Source organism: Tamandua tetradactyla, chromosome 15 (assembly GCF_023851605.1).
Source record: "Tamandua tetradactyla isolate mTamTet1 chromosome 15, mTamTet1.pri, whole genome shotgun sequence".
Lineage (NCBI taxonomy): Eukaryota > Metazoa > Chordata > Mammalia > Pilosa > Myrmecophagidae > Tamandua > Tamandua tetradactyla.
The window spans coordinates 15,147,952-15,173,644 of NC_135341.1; the positions used below are offsets into that span (position 1 = coordinate 15,147,952).

General features: G+C 40.2%; 1 protein-coding gene across 4 annotated transcripts in view; it reads left to right on the forward strand.

Annotated features, from left to right (window-relative positions):
• The first annotated feature begins 290 nt into the window (after positions 1–290).
• EOGT (EGF domain specific O-linked N-acetylglucosamine transferase) overlaps positions 291–25,693 on the forward strand; it is a 43,311-nt gene continuing 17,908 nt past the window's right edge. Inside the window, exons 1-14 of one of the 4 annotated variants that reach the window (XM_077128753.1) lie at positions 291–438; positions 1,300–1,493; positions 2,118–2,172; positions 3,906–4,111; positions 5,221–5,321; positions 6,980–7,088; positions 9,829–9,923; positions 10,238–10,342; positions 13,802–13,908; positions 16,965–17,068; positions 23,080–23,172; positions 23,769–23,840; positions 23,986–24,072; positions 24,580–24,648. In XM_077128753.1, the coding sequence (XP_076984868.1) occupies positions 3,920–4,111; positions 5,221–5,321; positions 6,980–7,088; positions 9,829–9,923; positions 10,238–10,342; positions 13,802–13,908; positions 16,965–17,068; positions 23,080–23,172; positions 23,769–23,840; positions 23,986–24,072; positions 24,580–24,648 (1,134 nt within the window). In that variant the 5' untranslated portion in view covers positions 291–438; positions 1,300–1,493; positions 2,118–2,172; positions 3,906–3,919. The other 3 variants (XM_077128752.1, XM_077128754.1, XM_077128755.1) reach the window with 3 other exon arrangements.

Genomic DNA, 25,693 nt, shown 5'->3' on the forward strand with positions numbered 1-25,693 from the left:
TTGCGGAGATCGAGGGGGAAGGCCCAGCTTCTTAAAATCCCGCTTCTCTTTCTAGCTCTGGATTAGAGAGCTGGGTCAGAGGCTCGCAGAATAATCTTGGGCCGCAGAGGGCAAGGGAAAACAGAAGGGGCCCTGCGAGTCCGTTCCCTGCCGCCGTGGTGTGCGGCCCAGAGCGCTGAGTTCCTCCCCTGCCGGGTGCCGCCCGGAGGCTCAGTATCGGGCCGCTCGGGCCGCCCCCGCTTCTGTAGGACTCGGGCCTCGGCCCTTCGGGCCCGCCTCCCGGCGCAGACTGGCCAAGGTGTCCCGGAGGCTCCCTGGCGCCCCCTGGCCCAGCTCCGGAGCCCGAGGTTTCCGGTGAGCGGCAGTAGCCGGTTATGACGACTCCCTCCTCCCGAGCAGCCGCCGACTCCTCCTTCTCCTCGGTAGCCCCGACTCCAGGTGGGACTCACCCCGCGATTCGTGGGGCCTTGCCCGCGCTCCCCTTCCCACCGCGGCTGGGCTGTGCGCGCTTCGCTGGCCCCGAGCGCGATAGGCGATCTGCCCGCCACCGGTGCGGCTTCCCGGCGAGCTGCAGCCTGCCCACGGACCTGGCCACCTCCTTCTCATCCTTTACGGCCGGGAGGGGAGTGCGGAGAAGCCGACCCTGGCCCTCCCGGCCCGGGACGCTCGGCCTTTTCCTCCCGACGCGCGGCGCCTGCACCCACGCACAGGGTCGCTGGGAGACTGAGGGCGCTGGGGAGGATGCTGGGTCCCCGGCCCGCACCCCGTTGGCGGGGCTTCCAGGCCAGGGCGGAGTCGCTTCTTCGGCTCCTCCCAGGCGCGCTGAGGATCCCGGCAGTCGCGGTGGAGGGTGGCAGGCGTTCCCCGGGGGTCTTTGCGCCCCCCGAGGCAGCCCCGGGCCGCGCCTGAGGGAGAGGATCTGAGCGCAGCGTCGCAGCTGCGGAAGGGTGGTCACTGCCGAGTCCGCACACTCTGGCCAGGACTGAGGTTATAGCAGGCAGTTGGTGGACCGCCACCCCTGGCAGCCAAGCCCTTTCTGAGCCTTGCCTTGTACCCAAGCGTAAGACTAGTGCCCAAGTAGGGGAGAGCCGCTGAGCAGTCGTGCGTCTCAGATAAATTTAACTTTCGTTTGTCCACCGCCTTTTAAAAACTTTACCAAGTTCTCTCATAGAGCATTTTTCCATCTCACCCACTGTCGCCCCATCCGCCCTGGGTTTCACCCCTCATCGTCTTTCATGTACTTATTTCCTTTTTTCCTCTTCCCACCCCGCTTTTTGGGCCGGTGTAAATTCAATCAAGGAATACAGAAGTTGAATTGGCCCCACTCCCTTTGCTAAAGCGCAGACACTAGAGCTCACATGCGGTGGAGAGCTGCATCTACCCGTCCCTGGGAGCCTTGCAAAAGGATTCCACACTAGAAGGGCTTTCTGCCAGGCCCTGGGGTTGTGCTTTCAAGCTCCAGGAGACAACGCCCAGATATTGAGCTTCTGCAGGTGGGTACGTGCCCTTTGCAAAAGCCAGATTTCTGAGCGGCTTCTTTAGATTTTTCCCATGATCTAAGCATTGCTCTCCCCAGCCCCCCTCCCCACCTCCCCGTCGGTGAGTTTAGTTATGGCCAGAGCTCAGTCGAAGACAATGGATTTGGATAACCAAAGGTGAGGACTTGGTCGCAGCAGTGACTTTATTACCCGAAAAGAGGAGTTAAAGGTTTGAATATTTTGCTTGTTGAACCTTATGACTAGCTGCTGTAGCTCAGGTAGCAGTGTGGTTCAGTGAGCAGGATGACGCCAGTGAGAACCAGGAAAATTGTTAGCTCCTTAGAATGCTGTTTCTTTTAAGTATCCTGTCGGCCTGTACCATTTTATGTCTGTATAAAGTGGCTGTCTCCTTCCTGTTCACCGTTAGAATCTGATCTTGTTAAATTACTGTCTTGAGGCTGGTTCCTGTAACTTTGCTTTGAGCAGTGTGGTACTCACTAAGCTACAGAAAGCAGTGCTCTAAGGGTTTTTACATTAAATTATTTTCTGTGTTAATATTTCCTTCAGTTCAAAGTATCACCTGGATGATAAAGTCAGTATTTTCATCTTTTTGAGATAAAACGTTCCATTTTTTGACAGGTTTTAGATACTTTAAGCATCACAACAGCTTTGGGTGATTCTGAAGATTAAAGAGGTAGGTATTTTTATTATTGGTAGAGTCATTGTTATTTTCTTAACTTTTGTAAAATTGCTATCAACTCATTGTTGGATAAAAGTCTGAACTAAAAATGTTAATTCCGGTTAGCTTTACAACAGATAGCATTTTCTTCAGTGCTGTGTAAGATTAAAACCACTAAATTCACCACTCTGGAGGGGAACTAGATTTTGTCTTGGCTTTCCCACTGTTCATTTATGATCTCTTGGCCTTGCAACTTGAGTCCTGATTAATGTAGCACTGTAGTTTTAAAGGCCCTCGCCTCCAATGCCCGTAATTATTGAAGATGATTTTGAATGCTGGATTTTCCATTTTGCCCCAGAGACCAGCAGACCTTGCTGGAGTGAGGGTGGGAGACAAAGGGCAGAGGGCAGGGACAACCCTAAGATGTACTATGGCTCTGTTATCTGGTAGAAAGGGTACTTAAAAAAATTTTTTTTTAAAGTAAAACAAAGATACCTCTAAAATGAAGCAAGATTGGCATAATCATTAATGATTATTGCTTGGGCTATGTAGAAAAATCTCTTGCAAGAGATTTAATCCTTTCAGGGTGAGTTAGAAATGCAATACATTTTGTGACCCTTATGTCTTTTCACATAAGCGCAGTGCTAAGGAAGGATGGGGAAAGGTTAGGGCACCGTCTCCGAGGCAGGCTGCCTGGATTTTACCCAGGAGTTTCTAAACCTTTCATTATTATCATAGATTAATTCAGAGCTAGAATATAAGCTTCACTACCATGTGTTCATCGCTGCCTCTTGGGTGCTTAGAAGGACACCTGGCCCATGGAATGTACCCACATATTATTGGATTATTATTTTCAATTCAGCAGCACCCACAGGCTCAGGGCTATTCCCCTAGTTCTCCTCCACCCCTCAGGTCACTGCATGCCTGGCTCCTGGTTCAAGTCTCAGCTCAGATGTGAGCTAACTCCCCTCTCTACTCGGCATTGCTTTATACATTTATTTAATAAACGCAGAGCATTTAGTGCTGTTTCTAGACATTGCCAGTATTAATCATAACAATCCTATGAGGAAGAGTTTATTATTTCTGTTTTACAGATGGGAAAACTGAGGCACAGAGAGGTTAAATAACTCGCTCAAGGTCACACAGCTAGGAAGCTGCCGAATAGAAATACAAACCCCGGGGGTCATGCTCAGTTACCTTTCATATTACCTTACTTTATTTCAGATATTGGCAACTGGGTCAAGTCAAACCCACCCTTCACCTCTTGCCCCCCACCCCAGGTTTTATAAGTAAAGTTTTATTGGAATACAGTCACACCCATTCCCTTACAAAGGCCATGGCTGCTTTCCCAACAAAGGCATTGTTAGTCTGTATGACTCACAAAGCCTAAAATACTTACTATCTGGCCCTTTACAGAAAAAGTTTCCTGGCTCCTTTTATTTGATTCACGGCCCTGTCACCTTCTGAAGTTGCTTATTTATTTGTTTATTTTATGCCTCTTGCATTGCAGTATAAACTCCATGAGAGCAAGGATCTTTCTTGTTTGGTTCGCCTCCCTAAACCTAGCTCCGGACACAGCACCTGGTACATAATAGGTGCTCAACAAATATTTGTAGAATATTTGTAGAATAAAGGGCCATAACTCGGTAATGTAGAAATGTCTATTGTGGTTATGCTAAACACTTGACCCGTTTCTTTGACTTTTAAGGGAAATTTCTTAGCAAAGATTTTCTGAATTTGATCTCTAGGTTTGGAAGTTGCTATGTTAATACTGTTTGTCTTTGGAGTATTACTTCATGAAGTTCCCCTGAGTGGCCAAGATGGCAGCATCCCAGGAGGACCTCTGTATGACTATGCCAGCATCCGCTTGCCCGAGGAGCACATTCCCTTCTTTCTACACAACAATAGGCATATTGCCACAATCTGTAAGAAAGACTCAAGCTGTCCTTATAAGGTCAGTTTTATTTCTTCTTATTTAGTTGTAGAAACATGCGATTTAGGCTGGCTTACCAGTTCTGCTCTCTAACCTGAACTTGAAGGTAGAATTCCATCTTTCAGTTGTAACTGTGAGTCAGTCATTGTTTGGATTTCACCTAATCCTTCTAAGTGACTCAACTTTGCTTAAAATTATGTCCCATTTACAAGAGTGCAATGTTTTATCTAAACCAGCACTCCTAAAATAAATAGATAACCAGTGCTGTTTCTATACTCTGTAAGTGAAGCAAAAAGTACATAGTTGCTTTGCAGGAAAAGTACATAGTTAAAATGAAAGAATTTTGCACCTCCTTAAACTGCATGTAAGAGGGTTTCTCAGCCCTCAGTAATAACACCTCCGCCTCTATTGCCACATAATTAAGATATACTGCCACCTTCCTTCTGATTTAGAGCAGGTGGAAAGACCAGCTTAGAGCCTATAAAGACATCTCACACGGCCTTAGAGATCAAAGCTGGGCATTGTAATACACTTCCTTTCCCATGTGCTGGCAAGGGAAGCATATGGAAAAGCAAACCTGGGAATCAGACCAGCATTGCCCTTGCTTAAAGAAGCCTGCTGAACTGCCTGGCTAAGGGCAGCTGTTATGCCTCCAAGGACGGCAGCACCAGGCTGCCGTGTCTTCCAAGCCTCTGCTGAACTTGATTGATGTGTCGAGTTGCTGAGCCATTCACTTTAGCTGTGCTTCTTTTGGCAACTGAAATTCCAATTGATAATGACTCTTTAGGGACTGATGTTGGAATTTGCTCACTGGGAAAGACAGTTTCATTAAGCTGCTTTAAGAAATTCTAATTCCAGTGGTCTTTTGTGGTCCGCTACCAAAGATAGTGCCTAGAACAGCCTAGACCTTTGGCTGGGGGACAGCCATGGTGGGGAGAATAATTAAAGAAATAGTTGAGAACTTGAATGGCTCTCTTCTTAGAATTGACTCTAGTTCATTACATATTTTAAAATGTAAAAATGAGAATTCTGTTAGAGATTTGTTTTCTTCATAGTAAAAATCCGAGTTCTCTCTAAATGTCAGAAGAAGCAGAGAGACTAGTTTAAATGTTCATGTTTTTATGTTCTAGAAACACTTAGAAAATCTAAAGTACTGCTGGGGTTATGAGAAATCCTGCAAACCGGAGTTTAGGTTTGGTTACCCTGTTTGCAACTATGTGGACATGGGATGGTAAGTTTTCATGTAGAGTACTTTGCTCCCTCTTCAAGTTGTCTTCTTTCTTTGCTATGTATGTTGACGCACTAGTTTGCAGCTAGATTTTTTAAATTTTAGAATGCAGTTCCTTTAGATATGAATCTGCTTACAATCAGGAGTTCAACTTGACAGTCTTCCCCAAGGGTAGGAATATCTGTCATTTCCTCTGTCAAAGGGAGAAAACAATATAGATCACAGAAAATATATTTTCCCTAACGTGCCTACTAAAGAGGATGAATTAATAGTTTCCTCGTGGTTCTGTAGGGTTAATTATAATTAGTATTTTCAGTACATGTTAGGTTAGTGCAGATAAAGAAAGTACATTAATTAACAGTTCATTATCTTCCATATCAGATGATCCTAATTTCATACATTGCTGTTGCGTATTTTTTTTAATTAAAAAAATTTTTTTAAACATAGCAACATACAAACATGAACATTCGTACCAAGTGATCATTCCATTCTTGGTATATAATCAATAACTCACAATGTCATCACATAGTTATATGTTCATTACCACGATCATTTCTTAGAACATTTGTATCAATTCAGAAAAAGAAATAAAAAGGAAAGAACTCATACATACCATACCCCTTATCCCTCCTCTTTCATTGATTGCTAGTATTTCCATCTACCCAATATATTTTAGCCTTTGTTTCCCCTATTTTTTCTATACTCCCTTATCACTCCCTTTCATTGATCACTAGCATTTCAATCTACTAAATTTATTTTAACATTTGTTCCACCTATTATTTATTTTCAATCCCTATGTTTTACTCATCTGTCTATACCGTAGATAAAAGGAGCATCAGACACAAGGTTTTCACAATCACATAGCCACATTGCAAAAGCCATATCATTATATAGTCATCTTCAAGAAACATGGCTACTGGAACACAGCTCTACATTTTCAGGCAGTTCCCTCTAGCTTCTCCAATATACCTTAACTAAAAAGGTGATATCTATGTAACACATAAAAATAACCTCCAGGATAATCTCTCAACTGCCTGAAATCTCCCAGCCATTGACACTTTATTTTGTCTCATTTCTCCCTTTCCTCTTCAGCATCTCAGGCCCTTGATGCTGAGTCCCAGCTCATTCTAGGATTTCTGTCCCACATTGTCAGGACGGTCCACACCCCTGGGAGTCACGTCCCACATAGAGAGGGGGAGGGCAGTGAGTTTGTTTGTTGTGTTGGCTGAGAGAGAGAGGTCACATCTGAGCAACGAAAGAGGTCCTCTGGGGGTGACTCTTAGGCCTGATTTTAAGTAGGCTTAGCCTGTCCTTTGTGGAGATAAGTTTCATGTGAAAAAACCCCAAGATTGAGGGCTTGGCCTATTGCTTTGGTTATCCCCACTGCTTATGAGAATATCAGAAGTTCTCCACATGGGAAAGTTGAATTTTCCCCCTTTCTCGCTATTCCCCCAAGGGCACTTTTCTGTTGCGTATTTTTATTATAAAGAAATAAGTCTGGGAATAACTTATTTTCATAGCTTCATGTAGCTAGGGATGGTTTTGGAAAAGTTATGAAAACTCAAAAGCAATGCCAGATTTCAAGCAAGATAACAAAATATTAGAAATAAAACTCAAGGTACAGAAAAAGTAAAAGAAAAAAAATTTTTGTTTGTGATTAGGACAGACACACTTGAATCAGCTCAGGATATATTCTGGAAACAAGCTGACTTTGGATATGCCAGAGAGCGGCTGGAGGAGATGCACGTGCTCTGTCAGCCTCAGGAGATGGTGGGTGTTCTAATGCTCAATAAATAAGCTTGCTTTAGGTTGTAACGTAAAAACAAGATGCAATGGTGTTGTGCTGGTTTAAAAGGATGTATGTACCCTAGAAAAGCCATGTTTTAATCAAAATCACAATTCATAAAGTTAGAATAACCCATATTCAATACTGTATGTTTGAAACTATAATCAGATCATCTCCCTGGAGATGTGATTTAATCAAGAGTGGTTGTTAAACTGGATTAGGTGATGACATGTCTCCACCCATTTGGGTGGGTCTTGATAAATTTTTGGAGTCCTATAAAAGAGGAAACATTTTGAAGAATGAGGAGATTCAGAGAGAGCAGAGAGTGCTGCAGCACCATGAAGCAGAGAGTCCACGAGCCAGTACTTTGAAGGTGAAGGAGAAAGATGCCTTCCGGGGAGCTTCATGAAACAGGAAGCCAAGAGAGAAAGCTAGCAGGTGACGCCATGCTCGCCATGTGCCCTTCCAGATGAGAGAGAAACAATGACTGTGTTCACCATGTGCCTTCTTGGATGAGAGAGAGAGACCCTGAACTTCATCAGCCTTCTTGAACCAAGGTTTATTTCCCTGGATACCTTTGATTGGATATTTCTATAGACTTGTTTTAAATGGGACATTTTCTCAGCCTTAAAACTGTAAACTAGCAACTCACTAAATTCCCCTTTTAAAAAGCCATTCCATTTCTAGTATATTGCATTCTGGCAGCTAGCAAACTAGACTAGGTGTTGTGTACAGAATCTCTCACTCTCATTTATTTATTGGCTTAGAATATTATTTAACTTCCCCAAATAAGTTGCTTTGTTTCACTTGGAAGCCATGTCCTCGTTTGTACTTATATATCAGATAGGAATATTTTCACCAAGTTCATGTATTTTTTGGTTTAGATATCCACCCACCCTAACAAATGCAAAGGAGATAAATTGGTAAATTACATCTTCACAAATTCCCTCTCAGATATTTTGGGACAGATGATATACCACCCCCACCCCTGCACCCCATCATCCTGCTCTGTGTTTGCTTAGCACTTTCTAGTTTGCAAAAGGTTTTTCTGTGTATTAGCTAGAGCAGATTCTCACAAGCATGATGGTGGATAGGCAGGGCAGCTACTACCGATACACTTTATCAGAAAGGAAAACGGGGTCCTTGGAGAAGTTAAGCACCTTCTCAAGACCACACAGCTACCATGTAGAATTTCACAACTAGAATTAAAATGCAGATCTTTTTTTACTTTCAGCCTTACTATATCCTATCTCAGTGGATAAGACAATTAAATAGCAGAGGCATTTTGGGGTAGTAAGTCAAAGAACAGGCTCTAGCCTGCAGGTTCACACTCCAGCTCTGTTATTTGACAGCTGTTTGAACTTGAACAAGTTACTCCACCTTTCTGCGTCTCGATTTCCTTTGCTTTAAAGCTCTACCATGTTCCTAGCTGTGGTAAGGATGAAATGAAATTCTGTATGTAAAGATGCTCACCGTAATGCAAAGCTCACAGCAAAGGTTCAGTGTTATTTTTTTGAAGGCTCATGAAGTTGTAAACAGTTATGATTAAGGGCCATTGTCTTCCAGCCAGTGATCCTGAGCCCCAAGTGTTTGATATTTCAGGGTCTCTGTGATCTCCAGGCAATCTGGAAGACTAAAATTAAAAAAAAAAGTTTTTTCAAGTTCATTTTCATTAAAAAACTGAATAATGCTCTACAATGACGTTGAAGGGTGTCATATAATGGAACGCTTTGCAATTATAGCAAGATGAGTGAACCCCAAAGATGGGAGGCCCTGCGTTCGCCTGCCTTGCTGCAGTGCGCATTGGCGGATGCTGTGTACCACGTGGCAGTCTTTGGATGGAGCCTTGCTGCTGTCTTAGAGGGGGCGAGGCAAGAACTTCAGTCTCACCTTGCATACATCTTCCAGTGTGGCTTGTTCAGTGCTTTCCTGACAGAGTTATCTTGCTATGCTTTATGCTACTAATGTATAATACCGACTGCATGTGGGTCGAGATTAAGGTTTCATGTTCAATGGGAGGTTATGGGGAAAAAAAGGAACAGTAAAATGTCATTTAAATCTATAAATAAACCTAAAATAGATAAAAGTTTTTGAAGGTTTCCCTTTTTCCACACAATGTACATGTGCTGAAAGAACAGGCTTTGGTGGTGAATTCCTTAACTCCTTTTTCAGTTGTTTAGAAAATAGTCATTATGTTGCTCTTGAGTTTTTATGGTTTATTAAGAGTGCCTCTTACCAAGTTGGGCAGCTGCCCTTCCTGTCTCGCATTCCGATGTCTCTTACATGGGCTGTCTCCCTTGTTTCTTTTGGCTCATCTTTTGAAAAGTGCTTTCTCACATAGCTGGGGGCTGGGGGTGGGTGGTGGTTAGTAATGGTTGAGAATGCGTTTTGTTTTGTTTTTGTATTTTTAAAGGGGATTCAACTGAATGAACCATACATACAACTCTTGGCCTTAAAAATTTAAGGTGATAGAAAAAAAAAAGCATTTGGGACTTCTTTGCTTGTGCAAACTGATAAAAGTATGCTTGGCCGAGGTTTGCTGGGGAGGAGAAAATTCCTTTAACAGATGCAGTGTTAGGGAAGCTTTCTGCATGCATTGTGTGGTTTGACCTCCAGGATGTGCCATGCTGTCAACATGTCTAGCAAATTTGGGTGAGGCTTCACAACATTAATGCTCAGAGTTTATTTTTTTATTTTTTCCTTCTTTACTCAACCTTATTTCAGGGTGACTCTAGTCTGGTGTGCTCCCGTTACCTTCAGTATTGCAGAGCGACTAACCTCTACCTTGATTTAAGAAACGTCAAGAGAAATCATGACAGGTACTTAAATGGTTGATGTGAACATGTAATAGAAATTCTGAAATATTTTCAGATCTGGGACTGTGTCTTGCTTCTAAATAATATGGCGGAGGGCTTGGATGAGCCAGATGAGACACAATTTGATCACTGTGGGTAATTTAGGTTCCTTATTCTATTCTGCTATTTCTTGTAGATGGTTGAAATTTTCTATTATAAAGACTTAAATTCCATTGAAAAATTGATTTTCAAAATTGGTAAACCACTTTATTTACAAACCATGTGTTTGAGTCATGAAAAATTTTCCAAGCTCAATTTAATTTCTTTTGATACCTCAGATTTAGAGAAGACTTTTTCCAGAGTGGTGAAATTGGAGGACACTGCAAACTCGACACCCATACGTTACTGTCTGAAGGTCAGCATAAAAGCCCTCTGCAGTCTTGGTAAGCTTTTTGTTTTATTGTCTTTCTAAATAATGTGCCTTTATTTCTGGCACTCTCATATTTTTGTAGTGACTCTCAAATTGAAGCTGTTGCGTTTGTGGATAATTTGGCATGAGCTTCTGGAAATGAAGGTTACAGAGTGAATCCTTCCATTGTGTCTGAATTAAGTGTGCTTATAAAATATTAGGAAGTATGATAATAATACTTACTATTTACTCATGAAAGGAAAAATCACTTCAAAACTCCTTGTAATTGCTACATGTACTTAGGGAAAACATTTAAAATATATATATACATTTATTAAAGTATAGAACAAATATACAGAAAGGCATACAGATTGGATTATGAAAAATGAACTCACTTATATAACTATTAACCAGGTCAAAAAGTAGGTCGTTATCAGTACCCCAGGTCCCCTCCCAGGCAATACTTCCTCCCCAAGGATGAACGTTACCCTAATGTTTAATATCATTGATGTGTTTTTTGAACTTTAAATGAGTTGGGGACATGTTTTTTGTTTTGTTTATTTAAACTTTTTGTTTTGAAATAATTTCATATTTTCAGGACAGTTACTGTTCTAGTTTACTAGCTGTTGGAATGCAATATACCAGAAACCAAATGGCTTTTAACAAGGGGAATTTAATGAGTTGCTAGTTTACAGTTCTAAGGCCGAGAAAATGTCCAATTAAAACAAGTCTATAGAAATGTCCTGTCCAAAGCATCCATCCAGGGAAAGATACCTTGATTCTAGAAGGCCAGTGAAGTTCAGGGTTTCTCTCTCAAGTGGAAGGGCACATGGTGAACACAGTCAGGGCTTCTCTCTCATCTGGAAAGGCATGTGGCGAACACGGCATCATCTGCTAGCGTTCTCTCCTGGCTTCCTGTTTCATGAAGCTCCCCAGGAGGCGTCTTCCTTCTTCATCTCCAAAGGTCGCTGGCTTGTGGATTCTCTGGTTCGTAGTGTTGCTCTCTCTGACTCCCTTATTCTCCAAAATGTTTCCTCTTTTATAGGACTCCAATAAACCAATCAAGACCCACCCAAATGGGTGGAGACATGTCATCACCTAATCCCGTTTAACAACCACTCTTGACTAAATTACATCATCCAGGGAGATGATCTCATTACAGTTTCAAACATACAGTATTGAATAGAGATTATTCTACCTTTATGAAATGGGATTTATATTAAAACATGGCTTTTCTTAGGGGGCATACTTCCTTTCAAACCAGCACAGTTGCAAAAAATAATACAAACCCTATGCAGAGAGCTCCGACCTGCTATCCCCACCTCTACCACCACATATCCAGATCCACCAATTTTAACATTTTGTCACCTTTGTTGTTCCCTCCCTCTCCTCCCTTTTCTTTCTTTTCCTTCCTTCCTTCCTTCCTTCCTTCCTTCCTTCCTTCCTTCCTTCCTTCCTTCCTTCCTCCCACCCTCCCTCCCCTTCCCCCTCCCCTCCCTCTCTTCTCTTTCTCTCTTTCTTTCATCATTTATCTATCTATCTAGCATCGTTTTCTGAACATCTGAGAGCACATGAACTCATAATACTTCTGTGTACATTTCCTAAGAACAAGCCATTCACTTGTGTAATCACCTTAAATGCAGTCATCAAATAGGGAACACATTTTGATTTAAAATATTTTCAGTATTAAATAAGTCTGTGGTCTATAAAGAAATTTACCATCTCCATAAAAAAAGGAATTAGGATAAATTTTTTAGTTTTTTATTTTTAAATAATTTTAGACTCATGTGGAAGTTTTAAAAATTGTATAACTAACCCTGACCTCCCTTAACGATAACATCTTTTATAGCTATAGTACAAATATCAAAACCAGGAAATTGACATTGGTACAATATTATCAACTAAACTCATTTGGTTCTCACTAGTGTTTTTAGTCTTTTTTTTTTTTGCTATGTAGTTCCTTGAAATTTTATCACATGTCTAGGTACATGTAACCACACTGCAGTCAGAATACAGAATTATTTCATCACCCCCTGTCATGCTATCTCTTTATATCACATGGGGTACTCTTATATAATGTTAAATTTTGAGGTCAGCTATTCATGCTAGGCAAATCATTCAGGATAATCATCCACCAAACATTTGTATAGCATTTTACAGTTTGCAGTGCATTATCTCACTTTACTCAACAGACTTTCTCAGTATGTAGCTCCTGTATTCTAGTGGGCACTTTGAGTCCTAGTACATTTTGATGTCTGATCCCACATGCTAATTCCCTAGGGTGTGTTTGTATTAGTTAGCTATTGCTGTGTAACAGATTCCTTCAAAATTTAGCAGCTTAAAACAACAGATGTTTATCTCAGACAGTTTCTGATGGTCAAGATTTGAGTGCAGCTTAGCTGACTGATTCTGGCTTAGGGCCACCAGATGGCAATCAAGCTACTGGCCAGGTCTGCAGTCATCTCTGGGCTCAGCTGAGGCTGGATAACCTGCTCTACCTACTCTCATATTGTGAGCCTCAATTCCTCTCTGGCTACTGGCCAGGCTTCAGTTCTTTGTCATGAGGGCCTCTCCCTGGTACTGTTCACAACCATACAGGTGGCTTCCCCAAGAACGAGTGGTCTAACAGAGAAAGAGCATAACCCCAGATGGAAGCTGCAGCCTTTGTACAGTCTGTCTCAGAAGTGACGTGCCATCACTTGTGCTGTATCCTGTCCATTAGCTGTGAATCACTAAGCCCAGTCTACATTCAAGGGGAGGGGAATTAAACTCCACCTCTTAAAGGGAAAAATATCAAAGATTTGTGGACATGTTTTTTAAAACTACCAAGTATTTCAGCACTGCTTTTTAAAAAGATTTATTTAATATTTGTTTTATATCAACTGTGATTTCAAAGATGAAGACTAGTAGACAATCTTTATTGTAATTCTAAATATCTCTTATCACATACTTGTGATTCCCTTTTTTATATATGGAAGAAAATTGTGCCATGTGGCATCCAAAGCTGCTTTCTGAGAAGTAAACCCTCCTTTCCCTTGGAAACTTAGTTGTCTGCTGTCTTTTTTGAGGCACTCAAAAATTCCTAGACTGCTATCTTTTTCAGAGCCCAAGAATTCTACCATAGAGGTTCTCGGGTCAGAAACCCAATTTCTGACACTCATTAGACTAAAGAATCCCTTTCTCAGTCTTCCCACCTTACCGGTAGAATGCCCAATCCATTGTTTAAATTTCTTCTTTATCTGGAAAATTCCCATTTTGACTATCTAGCACATTAGGCTAAATTTTAAATCATCTTTATGTTCCTTGTCTCAATATTAAGATTAATTTCAAGTTATATAAATTTCGATAAATTTGAGAATTTTCAGATGTCTCCATAGACGTAAAATTTATTCTAGAAATAAAATCCACCCAATGAGCAGATCCTGATTTGCAGTGTTTCAGTAGGAAATTTGGAGGAATCACTTTGAAAGCATATCCTAATTCATAATTCTAGGTTTGCTGAACTACAAAGCTATACTCAGCTCAGCTTCAGACCTATTGAAGATGCTAAATGTGACATTGTTATTGAAAAGCCAACCTACTTCATGAAATTAGATGCAGGTGAGAAGTTAGTTTGTCTCTTATTTGTTTATTGGTTAATGAAGCTTTGTTCCTTTTTTGTTATATGTGTATACTGGTTTCCTATGCCTGTTTGGAAACTGTATGATATTAAAGAGTGGATTTGCTTTTTGCTTTCTTCTCTGAATAAGTCGATTAACTAGTTTGAATTTCCATTATTTTAGGCTTTGGGTATCTTAGAAGAAACCTTCACACTTATGTCAAATGACTCAGTCGAAATCAAAAGATGAGATAAGAAGGCGTATATACACCTTTTGTAACTAAATCTACCCCATCTGTTTTCTCTAATCACTTGATTTAGATTGTGCTTCACTAAAATTTTATTAAAAATTAGAAGCTTAGGTATACTATGGGTGGGAAAGGAATGTCCATGGACCCTTCTGGCAAACTTTCTCCATTAGTTTTCATCACTGAAGTTAACTTAAAATTCTCCTGGAAGTTAGCACTGCAGTATATTCTGAAGAAAAAAAATGCAAGCAAAAAATTACTTTAACATTTATACCTATAGCTTTGAACTCTCAACTTACAAGCATGGCTTTAACTTTGTGAACTAGTTGTCCTGGAGTGGAAATGCACTATGTTATATCTCTCCTATGCTATACCATATCAAAATTCTTAAGAGCCTGGGCTTAAAGTGAAATATAGAGAGACTACTGTCACAAATATTTCAGAAGTGCTATAATTTATTGATCTTATTTATAATGTACCCTACCTTCTGAAGTCATAATTCTTATATTACAAAATATTGGGTTTAGAAATGAGACATATTAAGGTGTTTTTAAACAAGAGCAAGTAAAAATACTATAGAGGTTCTCTGGGTCAGAGAGAAGTCCTGACTCAGGTTGAAAATATGCAAATTAAAATGGAACAGCAAAAACACTGATATGCCTATAAACGAATTGAATACGTACGAGCTGTTAAATTTATGTTGATACTTATGCAATAAAATATGTAAAGTAGGAATAAAAGGCTGGTGTGGACATGTGCCATTTCTTTCCTATATTCGTAAGTCTATTTTTCCCTCCTAACTTATCCTGTCATACAATTTTCCTTTTCATATTAACTCTTAGTGTGGGAGAATCAGCATTCTACAAAACAAGACTCCATCGGGTGCACATTTTCTGAGGGCAGAGCTTGTTTTTTGCCCTTGTTTATAAAGCCCTACAGCATTCAGTGCTATTTCATACATGTTGCATTCCTCAATAAATATTATAGACCTGCTGAATGATGTATGAGTGAGCTAACCTGTGCTGTGTGGCTAATTGGGAAAAAGGGATGTGTTGTAATAGAACTTTCTTTTTCTTGTGTATTTGAAAATATACGCTTTGCCAAGATTTTTCTGGGTAAAAGAAGAATCCCCTCCAAACATTCATTTAAGATACCAGTCCAAAGATAACTCAGTATTTTTTACTCTTACTTTTTGGCATACAGTTTTATTATTCACTACAGGAAAGAAGTCAGAAGGCTTCAGTTTCTACTTTTGAGAGCCACTGTTTTCTTTTTTTTCAATATTTTCCCTCCCTTAAAAAGCATATAATGCCAGTTCTCAGAATTTTATCTCATTTAGATTTGCACATTTCCAGGTTGGATGCTGGGTAACTGCATACCTAAGTTGAGAGAGCGTGCATTCTGTTTCTTTTTAAAGACAGACTTCGATACTTAAAAACAGTGGCAGCCATCTTCCTCTCTGCTCTATTTGACCTGTGGGGATCTAGCTGGTCCTCATTAAGAACCTACCGTATAGGGTGCATGGGTGGCTCAGTGGTAGGATGCTCACCTTCCATGACAGAGACCTGGGTTTGATTCCCATTCCATGCACCTCAAAAAAGAACCTATTATATGCCAGGGTGCTTCAGACATACTACCTCGGGATTTCTCACAGCAAACTTGGCACTTAGATATAACACTTTTCTCTTTCTAATAGAGAAGCTAAAGCTTCGGGAATTTATGAACTCATCTGTTCTAGTTTGCTAGCTGCTGGAATGCAACACACCAGAGATAGATTGGCTTTTAATAAAAGGGGATTTATTTTGTTCTTCAGAGGAAAGGCAGCTAACTTTTCACTGAGGTTCTTTCTTATGTGGGAGGGCACAGAAGGGTTTCTGCTGGCCCTCTCTCCAGGCCTGTAGGTTCCAACAACTTTCCTCAGGGTGATTCCTTTCTGCCTCTCCAAAGGCCTGAGCTGAGCTACAAGTGCTGAAATGAGGAATGCTGAGCTGCTTGGGCTGTGCTACATTGCTCTGTCTCATTTAAGCAGCAGCCCATTAAGTCAAACGTCATTCATTGCAGCAGGCACGCCTCCTAGCAGACTGCAGATGTAATCAGCAACAGATGAGGTTCATGTACCATTGGATCATGTCCACGGCAACAGAACTAGGTGCTTTCACCTGGCCAAGTTGACAACTGAATCTAACTACCACATCATCTAAGAATATCGTCATGAGTGGCTGAGCTGGAATTCAACCCAGTTCTTCTGACTCCAGAGTTCATGTTCATTCAATTAGAACATGAGACACTTAGCTCTTTTAAATGGGAGTTGGTTAATATTTTCCTAAGAAGCAATGTTGTATAAATCGTGATTAAATAGGGAAGAAAGAGGAAGGAATGAAAATCCAAAACATTAATAGTTGCTGTCATTGCCTTTTATTTTAAACGATATTTCTACCATAAACCTTTGTCGCTTTATTGATTTAAAATAGTCCATGATTAGTGTTCATGGTCCTACGGTTCCACCCCTTTTTTGAGTTAGGCTTGTGTTGTCTCTTCTGGAAATGTAATGATCATTTGTTCCTTTGCTCATGTGGGAAATGCATTCTTGATTTCTCAATAATCAGTTTTAAAATATGCTTTGAACCAAACTGATCTGTAAGTTGAGGACTGTGCATAGGACATTTTGTGTTTTGAAAAGCTTTTTTCCCCCCCCATTTATTTAAACTAAAAGCCCATCAAAGTATATAAATAGATGGCATTGAATAAAATTTGTTTAATCATTTGTTCTTTGAAGTTAATTAACACAGATTTCTTTTTTCCAATACTAGGTGTTAACATGTATCATCACTTTTGTGATTTTATCAACCTTTATATCACTCAGCATATTAATAATTCATTCTGTACAGACGTGTATATCGTGATGTGGGACACAGTAAGTAAGAAGGAGCCTCTGTTTCCGCCCTGGTTTTGTCTTCCTTTGCGCATGTGTGATTCTAAGACACACACATTGAAATATACGTTCACGTACACACATACATTCCATATCTGTGTAAATGGGTGTGATGTGTCTGTTCATGTGCACTGACATGTACGTGTACTCATACACACATACATGTGCACATTGCAGAGATATCTGTGTCCTTGTTCTTTGAATTTTAGAGTGAGGCAGCCAAAGATTTTCTCCCTTTGGGCAGATGGAGCTCCAAAGACCAAAGACTTGTGCTCCCTGTTCCTTTAAGATTGACATTCGCTTAACCTCTGTGGCTGCACTTTAAGAGCTTGCCTCTGATTAGAGTTTGGCCTCTTATAATTACCTTTGCTTAATAGCAACTTCCCTGTTGCCACTTGTTTCATGCTGAATTGTGCAGTGTTTCAGCTCACTATACTGGATGAATCTCAGATATTTATATAAATGCATCTGTGAAATCACACCCATCATTTGTTTTTAGAGCAATGTTTCTTTCCCTCTTCTTTTCTTTGCCCGCCTTTTGTCTGCTTCTTTCCATATCTTTCCCCTCCACCCACCACGGTAACCCCGGTGTGCCCCAGCCTCCTCATCTGTGAAATAGGATAATCATACTATTTTCCTCAGTGTCATTTTGAGGATAAACTATTTAGTGGGTGAAGAGTCACAATACCTGGCACACCGTCAGTGCCCTCTAAATGTTAGCTCTGACAGTGAATAAGAGGAATCGGTGGTTTATAGTGTACACTAGAGAGGTTGCCTAAATTGGGAATTTAGAACACTCACCAAGGAGTCATCTGAGGTTCCATTAAATTAAACACCCCAACTCAAAAGATGCTTAGAGATCCCCCTGGCATGAGTCTATTCAGAACGATACTGCTGGGCACTCCAGCTGGCCTGCAGGGCAGCATCAGGTATTTCTTCTAAGGGAGTCCTTCCAGCAGCTCACAAGTCCCAGCTCAGATGCAGGATGGCATGCCCCTGGGTCAGGTACAGGTGCTGTCCTGGCTGAGGAGTCTCCTTCCCACAGGGCCAATGGATAATGTTACCTGAGACAGCAGCTTTGGCAGAGCATCCAGTATCCTACAAGGGATGCACCGTGTTACCAGGGGCATGGCACCCAGGGAAGCCCAAACACACCATTTCCAGTCCAGATGCAAGTTACCCATGGAGACTCTTTTTAGAACAAAAGCAATGTTGCCTAGAAACAAGTTGACACATTTTATTTATAGAAGATACCATTTTAGTTCCACAGACCAGTGTTAGAAGTTTACTGAAGGTCAAATTTTCATGCAGAAGGGAAAGTGGCTTATTTGTGCTTTTTTTTTTTTTTCACAGACATGGGGTTTGCAATGGAGAAAGCGTTTCGTTATTATACCTCCATAGATCTTTCATTTAATTTGAAATCTGATGACACTTAGTTCTGTAATTCTTGGCAGGCCAGTGTTTTCTTTTAAGTTTCTTGCTTTACATGTGTTTATGTTTTCCTCTTGTGTTTCCAGTTTTGCTGCCACAGTTTCATCTCTTGGAAATGTTTCTGTGAGCAAAGAGGACAGTAATCCCTTTCTTTTCTTATATTTGTGTAACTACTTCCAAACCACAATCACCAGCTATCAGAAGCCTGGAATGATTAGCTCCCGGTTGCTTTGCTTTTTTTTTTTTTCTAATTGTACTTGCTATCTCAGTTAGTGCTCTAACCCCCCATGGAGTAGACTTCTATGAGTTTATTTTACATCTGAGGAAGCTGAGGCTCTGAGCAGCAGACAAAGAGTTGAAAGGTAACCCAGTCAGCTGGTAAAAGAGCAAATCCAACTTAGAGGATTACAGTCCAGGCAGTCTGAACCCAGACCTGTGCTCTGAAAGAAAGTCAGAACTTTATCTGCTCTCCATAGTCCTCTGTGGAAACTGTTAAGTTGATAGAAAGTTTTCTAGACTAGAAGCTTCTTTGGACCTTGCTGCCTGCTTTTCCATGTCTTCCTTAAGTGGAAAAAGTGAGCCAGCCTCTGCTCCCCTGCCTCTCTCTGGTGGAATGGAATAAGCAGGATGCCTTTATAGTGAGGAGATGCCAAGCTGCTCCTCAGTGGGGCCGGTGATGCTAGAGCATCTAGACTGCCACGCAGGCCCTGCTGGACGGACAGCCTGGAGGTAGCCGAGCAACGTGGCTGCCCTGATGTTAACTCCTTCCTTCGCTACCTTCTGTGTGTCCCAAACCTGCATTCTTGGTATCAAAGAGGCCTTTGCTAGTTCTCAGTCGGGTTTTCAGGATACACAAACACGGCCCAATTACTCCAGATTTCAGGCTTGAAGAACACTGTAAGTTGAACGGGACAGTGTTAAGGTTTTGTGTGGCCGTTGTCCGTTTCTCTTCTTGGTAAGGCCTTGAATTAATCGACACTGGGACCCCGGCCCTACCGCAATAGGAAGCCTCCACGGTGGATATTGTTGCCACAGGGCGGGTCCGGAAGGCCTTGGGAGAGCAGTTTACTCAGGGACAAGGGCAGGGAGGCGGGCAGTGGTTCAGACCCTGGTGAAGTCAAACCCTGTGACATTTTGCTAGCTGCCCCTGTGAGGAGGTAGACAGCCATCCCTCTCCTGCGAGCTCAGCAGTGTGGCCTCTCCCTTCAGACTTGGGGCTTCCTTGGGGCTGGGAGCTCGGGGAGTAGTGTCCAAGGTCACCGACCTCCAGTTTGCATAGACGGGCTTCTCCCCAGATGTGTTTCTGCACGGAGGGGCTGATCTTGTTAAGCAGAGTGAGATGATTGCAGGCTTTCCACATTTTCCTGTGCCAAGAAGTAGTATAGCTTTAATGTTTTGTTAATCATACAAGTGATACCTGATTACAATAAGAGTTAATATTTTAAAAATATTTTAACACTTGAAACTTTAATGAAAAATATATTATTATACAGAATTTCCATCAGGATTTGTATAAGGATACATATACATATATATATGACTTGTATAAGGCCATACTTATATCCTCATATATATATTCTCTAATATGATTAACATTATTATATCATGGACGTAGGATTATCAATATAGCATAGCTTTTAGGGTTACCATCTTTTAGCAGCTGTGTGATATTCCATTTGATGGAAGTCATGGATGTTTGTGGCATCAGGGCATGTATTTATCTGCTGGCTTTTCCATGATCACATTTAGTTTGTTTCCAGTTGTTTGCTATTTCCTTGGGAGATGTGGAAAGGAATCTTCTAGAGGTGGTTATTACTGAATAAGGTATTCATTAGTAATTTCCCTGAGGAAATTGTTATATTTTATCATTAAAATTTCCTTTCAGAGATATCTTATATTTTCTTATTTTTTTCTGAAATATGTTATCTCAAGAAAATGTGTAGAACCACTAAATTACTTTTTATTATGATCATTATTGAGCCAGAACAGGAGCATTTCACTTTAGATGCCACTGAGAAGTGCCTTTATTGGAGAAACTTTGCTTAATAATCTAAACTTTGGAAAGCAGATTAATTCAAGTTTAATAGAGAAACTTTGAGGAAAGAGATCTTTTTTTGTTTAAATCACCACATCTAACAGTTCTCAACAACTGTGAAATAACTTTAATACTAAGTGCAATTTCGAAATGTGTAAAAAGAACGCTATAAAGATAAAAAGACATGAACACAATGGACACAATGCATAACCAACTGTAAACTTTGAATGTAACCCTACAATACGTATTTCTTATTTCCATTGGCTGAATTTTTCAATCTATTATACCATTTTTAAATTAATTGATCTCTTTCCTTTAGCTGATGGAGCTTCAGTTGATCCCTGCTTTCTATGAATGAAATGCATTTGGCAAATGTGCTAAAAAGAACTAGTTCCTGCTGAGAGACAACTGTGAAATAGAAGTTATAAGCATGAAGCCTGGTACCAAACAGACTGGGTTTAATTCCAGCCCTGCAACTCACCAGTTTCACAGTTTAGGCAAATTACCTAAATAAGTATCTCACTTTCCTCATCTGTCAAATGGGGATGATTATATTACTTACCTTGTTAGGGCTGTGGGGTTGTTGAATGAGTTAATGTCAAGTGCTTAGAATAGTGCCTGGGACAGAGGATGATATAAGATGCTGTGATTATTGTTACTGTTATTGCTAATGTTCGTAGGGAACCATCACATGTGTTTCAGTTTGCTAAAGCTGCCAGAATGCAATATACCAAAAATGAGTTGGTTTTTAGAAAGGGGATTTAGAAATTACAGGTTAACAGTTGTCAGACCATAAATATATCCAAACTAAGGTGTCCAGATAAGGATACCTTGACTTAAGAAAGGCCGATGTCAGTTACGTGGGAGAACACATGACTGGCATCTGTTGGTCCTTGCTCCCAGTTGGTTGCTTTCAGCTTCTGATTCCAGCGGCTTCCTCTCTAAGTGTCTGTGGGTCTCACCTGACTTAGCTGCTCCAGGTGAGAACTCTGGGTTTCATCTCTTAGCTTAGCATCTCCTGGAGCTGGAGAGTTCTCCTCTTCAGGTTCTTGAGTCTTTGCTTAGCACCTGGGCTACTTTTGGCACTTCAGGCATCTCCAGATGTCTGCATCTCTTCAGCTCTGAAGCGACTGTGTTTTCTCCAAAATGTCTGTCCCTTTAAAGGAGTCAGGTAAAGTAATCAAGACCCACCTTGAATGGGCAGTGTCACATCTCCATCTAATAAAAAAGACCACACCCACAACCTCCATGGAAGCAATCTAATCAAAGATTCCACCCTAAACAGTAGGTCAGGCCCCACAAGATTAGATCAGAATTGAAAAAATGTCTTTTCTGGGGGTACGAAACTGTTTCAGACCAGAACATGTTACTCATTGGTCAATGGAGAGATTGTTTTGTGAACTACATACATTGCATCTTTTTTATTGGAGAAGTTCCATGTTTACAGCAAAATCATGCAGAAAGTACAGCGTTCCATCCGTCACACACAGTTTTCCCTATTATTGCATTAATGTGGTACCTTTGTTACAATTGGTGATATATTGTTATACTGATACTATACACTGTAGTCCATAGTTTACAATAGAGTTCACTATTTGTGTTGTACACTCCTATGGTTTTGAAAAATTTATTCTGGTAACATATATACAACCTGAAATTCCCCACTTTAATCGCTTTCAAATACAGCCTTCAGTGGTGTCAATCATATTAACAATTCTGTGTTACCATCACCGCCTTCCATTACCAAAACATATCCATTACCCCAAGCAGAAACTCTACAGCACTGAAGCTTTAAGTCACCATTCTCTATGCTTACTCTGGGCCCTGGTAAACTCTATTCTAGTTTTTGACGCTATGAAATTGCTTATTCTCATTACTTCATATAAATGAGATCATATAATATTTGTCCTTTTGTGCTTGACATTTCACGCAACATGTTATTTTTCAAGTTTCATCCATCTTGTTGCATGTATCAGAGTTTCATTCCTTTTTTTATTTTGCATGGGCAGGCATCAGGAATGCCATTCTTTTTTAAGGCTCAATAACATATAATGTTAAAACTTTGGAGACATTTTCTTGCCCTGAAATTCCTTTCCAACAGTATGTCTCATATATGCTGACGGTCTTTACTCACTGAGCATATCAGAGTATATACGAACAGTGGTGTATGTGTGTGTTCTGTGCACAGATGTTGGTGTATGTGGCTGTGATTGGATAGCACATTGACAGAAAAAAAGCAATAACAACTACAATTTTAACACCGAGAATAAAATGGGCTAGAGGTAGAGAAATAAAACTTCTAACAGATAAGATTATAATTATGATGATTATTTCTGGTGGTATTTCATCAGTTTAGGCATTTGCTCAGACCCAAGATGAAAAAACATTTTTTGGATAGTGCGTTTTATAAGTTTGTTTGAGATCATAAGTTCTTCCACTAACCAACTAATTCAGGCATTTTGTTGCATCTTTGAAAAGCCATGTTGTATCCTTTTGTTTCCCTAACTTATTTTATTTCCTTCTTCAGAGTTCCTACGGATATGGTGACCTGTTCTCTGACACGTGGAAAGCATTCACTGATTATGATGTTATACATTTGAAAAATTATGATTCTAAAACGGTACTATAAACTTTACTGAAATATTTGTAAATATTGTAATGTGCAGATGGCTCACTCACGAAATAAGTATTTAATATGAATATGTATCAGCTATTACCATTGATTGCTGACGTCTTAGTTTATTTTTAATTTTTAATTTTTTTTTTGGCATGTGTAAGCTCTGGGAATTGAACCCGGTCTCCAGTTTGGCAGGCTGGAGAATTCTTGTCATTGAGCCACCGTTGCACTGCCCTTAGTTTATTTTTTATAAGAATCTTCATTGTCATCAACTTTTAGGTTTGTTTTGTCTTGTTTTGTTTTGTTTAGCATGGGCAGGTAATGGGAAATGAACCTGGGTCTCTGGCATGGCAGGTGAGAATTCTGCCACTGAGCCACCATTGCACTGCCCCGACCCTTTAGTTTTTAACAGCTTTTTTTCTATAGTTCTTCTCCAAATATTAATTTTATTCCCTTTGTGTGAAATAGTTGGCTATTTAAATTATTTTAATGTAAAAAGGAGATTAATTAAAATTTATTTATCTGTACTTATAAGCACTGTTTTGGTGTGAAAGGTGAGAATTCTATTCTCTTATCTTGTAAAAAATCTTCATTTTTAGGTATGTTTTAAAGAAGCTATTTTTTCATTGCTCCCCCGCATGAGGTATGGGCTGTTCTATAATACCCCCCTGGTAAGCATATTGTCTGATGTTCACACCTCTATTTATAGAACTTATGCTTGATGTATTTTAAGATAAAATTTATACATAACTCAAAGCATCTTAAATAGCAGTGCAAAAGTAATCATTGTAATATGAGCCATTGCTTTTATTTTAGATCTCTGGCTGTCAAAATACTGGATTGTTTAGAGCATTTTCTCAGCATGTATTGCACAGACTAAATATCATACAAGAGGGACCCAAGGTAATGAATCCATTAGGGGTTTTGAGGTGGACTTGGTTTTTTTTTCATCTCCAACAAAGATCAACATCTTTTCAAAAAAAGAAATATACGGAAGATGGTATTTTCTATGTTAATGTTTTCTGACCTGGAGTGATCTGACATCATTTGCAGACAACCTCTGAAAGATAAGCAAAGCGATACTGGGGGTATTTGCTATTTTCTCCTTTCCCTTCCTTCCCCCCCCCGCTCTGTGAACCCCATTCTCTTCCAAATAACTCCTAGCCCATAGTACCCTTGCCAAAAAGTCCACCCAACTGACCAAAAAAAACAGAAGCAATGTAATGAAGAGTTTTTGTATTCTATAGAGTAAACACATTTTTATCTCCTGAAAAGACTGTGAAGGAATCAGGCTAAAAAATAGTAGTTACATTAATGTGTCCTTACTGAGTTTCATCTCTTTGTGTTCAGATGTTCATTTCTATGTTCAGATATATCCAGCATAATTTTAGCTTTTTCTTTTGGTTATAGGATGGAAAAATTCGAGTAACCATTCTTGCACGGAGCACAGAATACCGGAAAATACTAAACCAAAATGAGGTTAGTTTTTGGTATGCATTTTTTTTTTATTAATTAACAAAAAAAAAGAAATTAACCCAACATTTAGAAATCATACCATTCTACATATGCAATCAGTAATTCTTAACATCATCACATAGATGCATGATCATCGTTTCTTTGTACATTTGCATCGGTTTAGAAGAACTAGCAACACAACAGAAAAAGATATAGAATGTTAATATAGAGAAAAGAAACAAAAGTAATAATAATAGTAAAAAAACAAACAAACAAACGAAAAAAAACCTATAGCTCAGATGCAGCTTCATTCAGTGTTTTAACATGATTATTTACAATTAGGTATTATTGTGCTGTCCATTTTTGTATCTAGTCCTGTTGCACAGTCTGTATCCCTTCAGCTCCAATTACCCATTATCTTACCCTGTTTCTAACTCCTGCTGGACTCTGTTACCAATGACATATTCCAAGTTTATTCTCGAATGTCTGTTCACATCAGTGGGACCATACAGTATTTGTCCTTTAGTTTTTGGCTGGACTCACTCAGCATAATGTTCTCTAGGTCCATCCATGTTATTACATGCTTCATAAGTTTATCCTGTCTTAAAGCTGCATAATATTCCATCGTATGTATATACCACAGTTTGTTTAGCCATTCTTCTGTTGATGGACATTTTGGCTGTTTCCATCTCTTTGCAATTGTAAATAATGCTGCTATAAACATTGGTGTGCAAATGTCCGTTTGTGTCTTTGCCCTTAAGTCCTTTGAGTAGATACCCAGCAATGGTATTGCTGGGTCGTATGGCAATTCTATATTCAGCTTTTTGAGGAACCGCCAAACTGCCTTCCACAGTGGTTGCACCATTTGACATTCCCACCAACAGTGGATAAGTGTGCCTCTTTCTCCGCATCCTCTCCAGCACTTGTCATTTTCTGTTTTGTTGATAATGGTCATTCTGGTGGGTGTGAGATGATATCTCATTGTGGTTTTGATTTGCATTTCTCTAATGGGCAGGGACATTGAGCATCTCTTCATGTGCCTTTTGGCCATTTGTATTTCCTCTTCTGG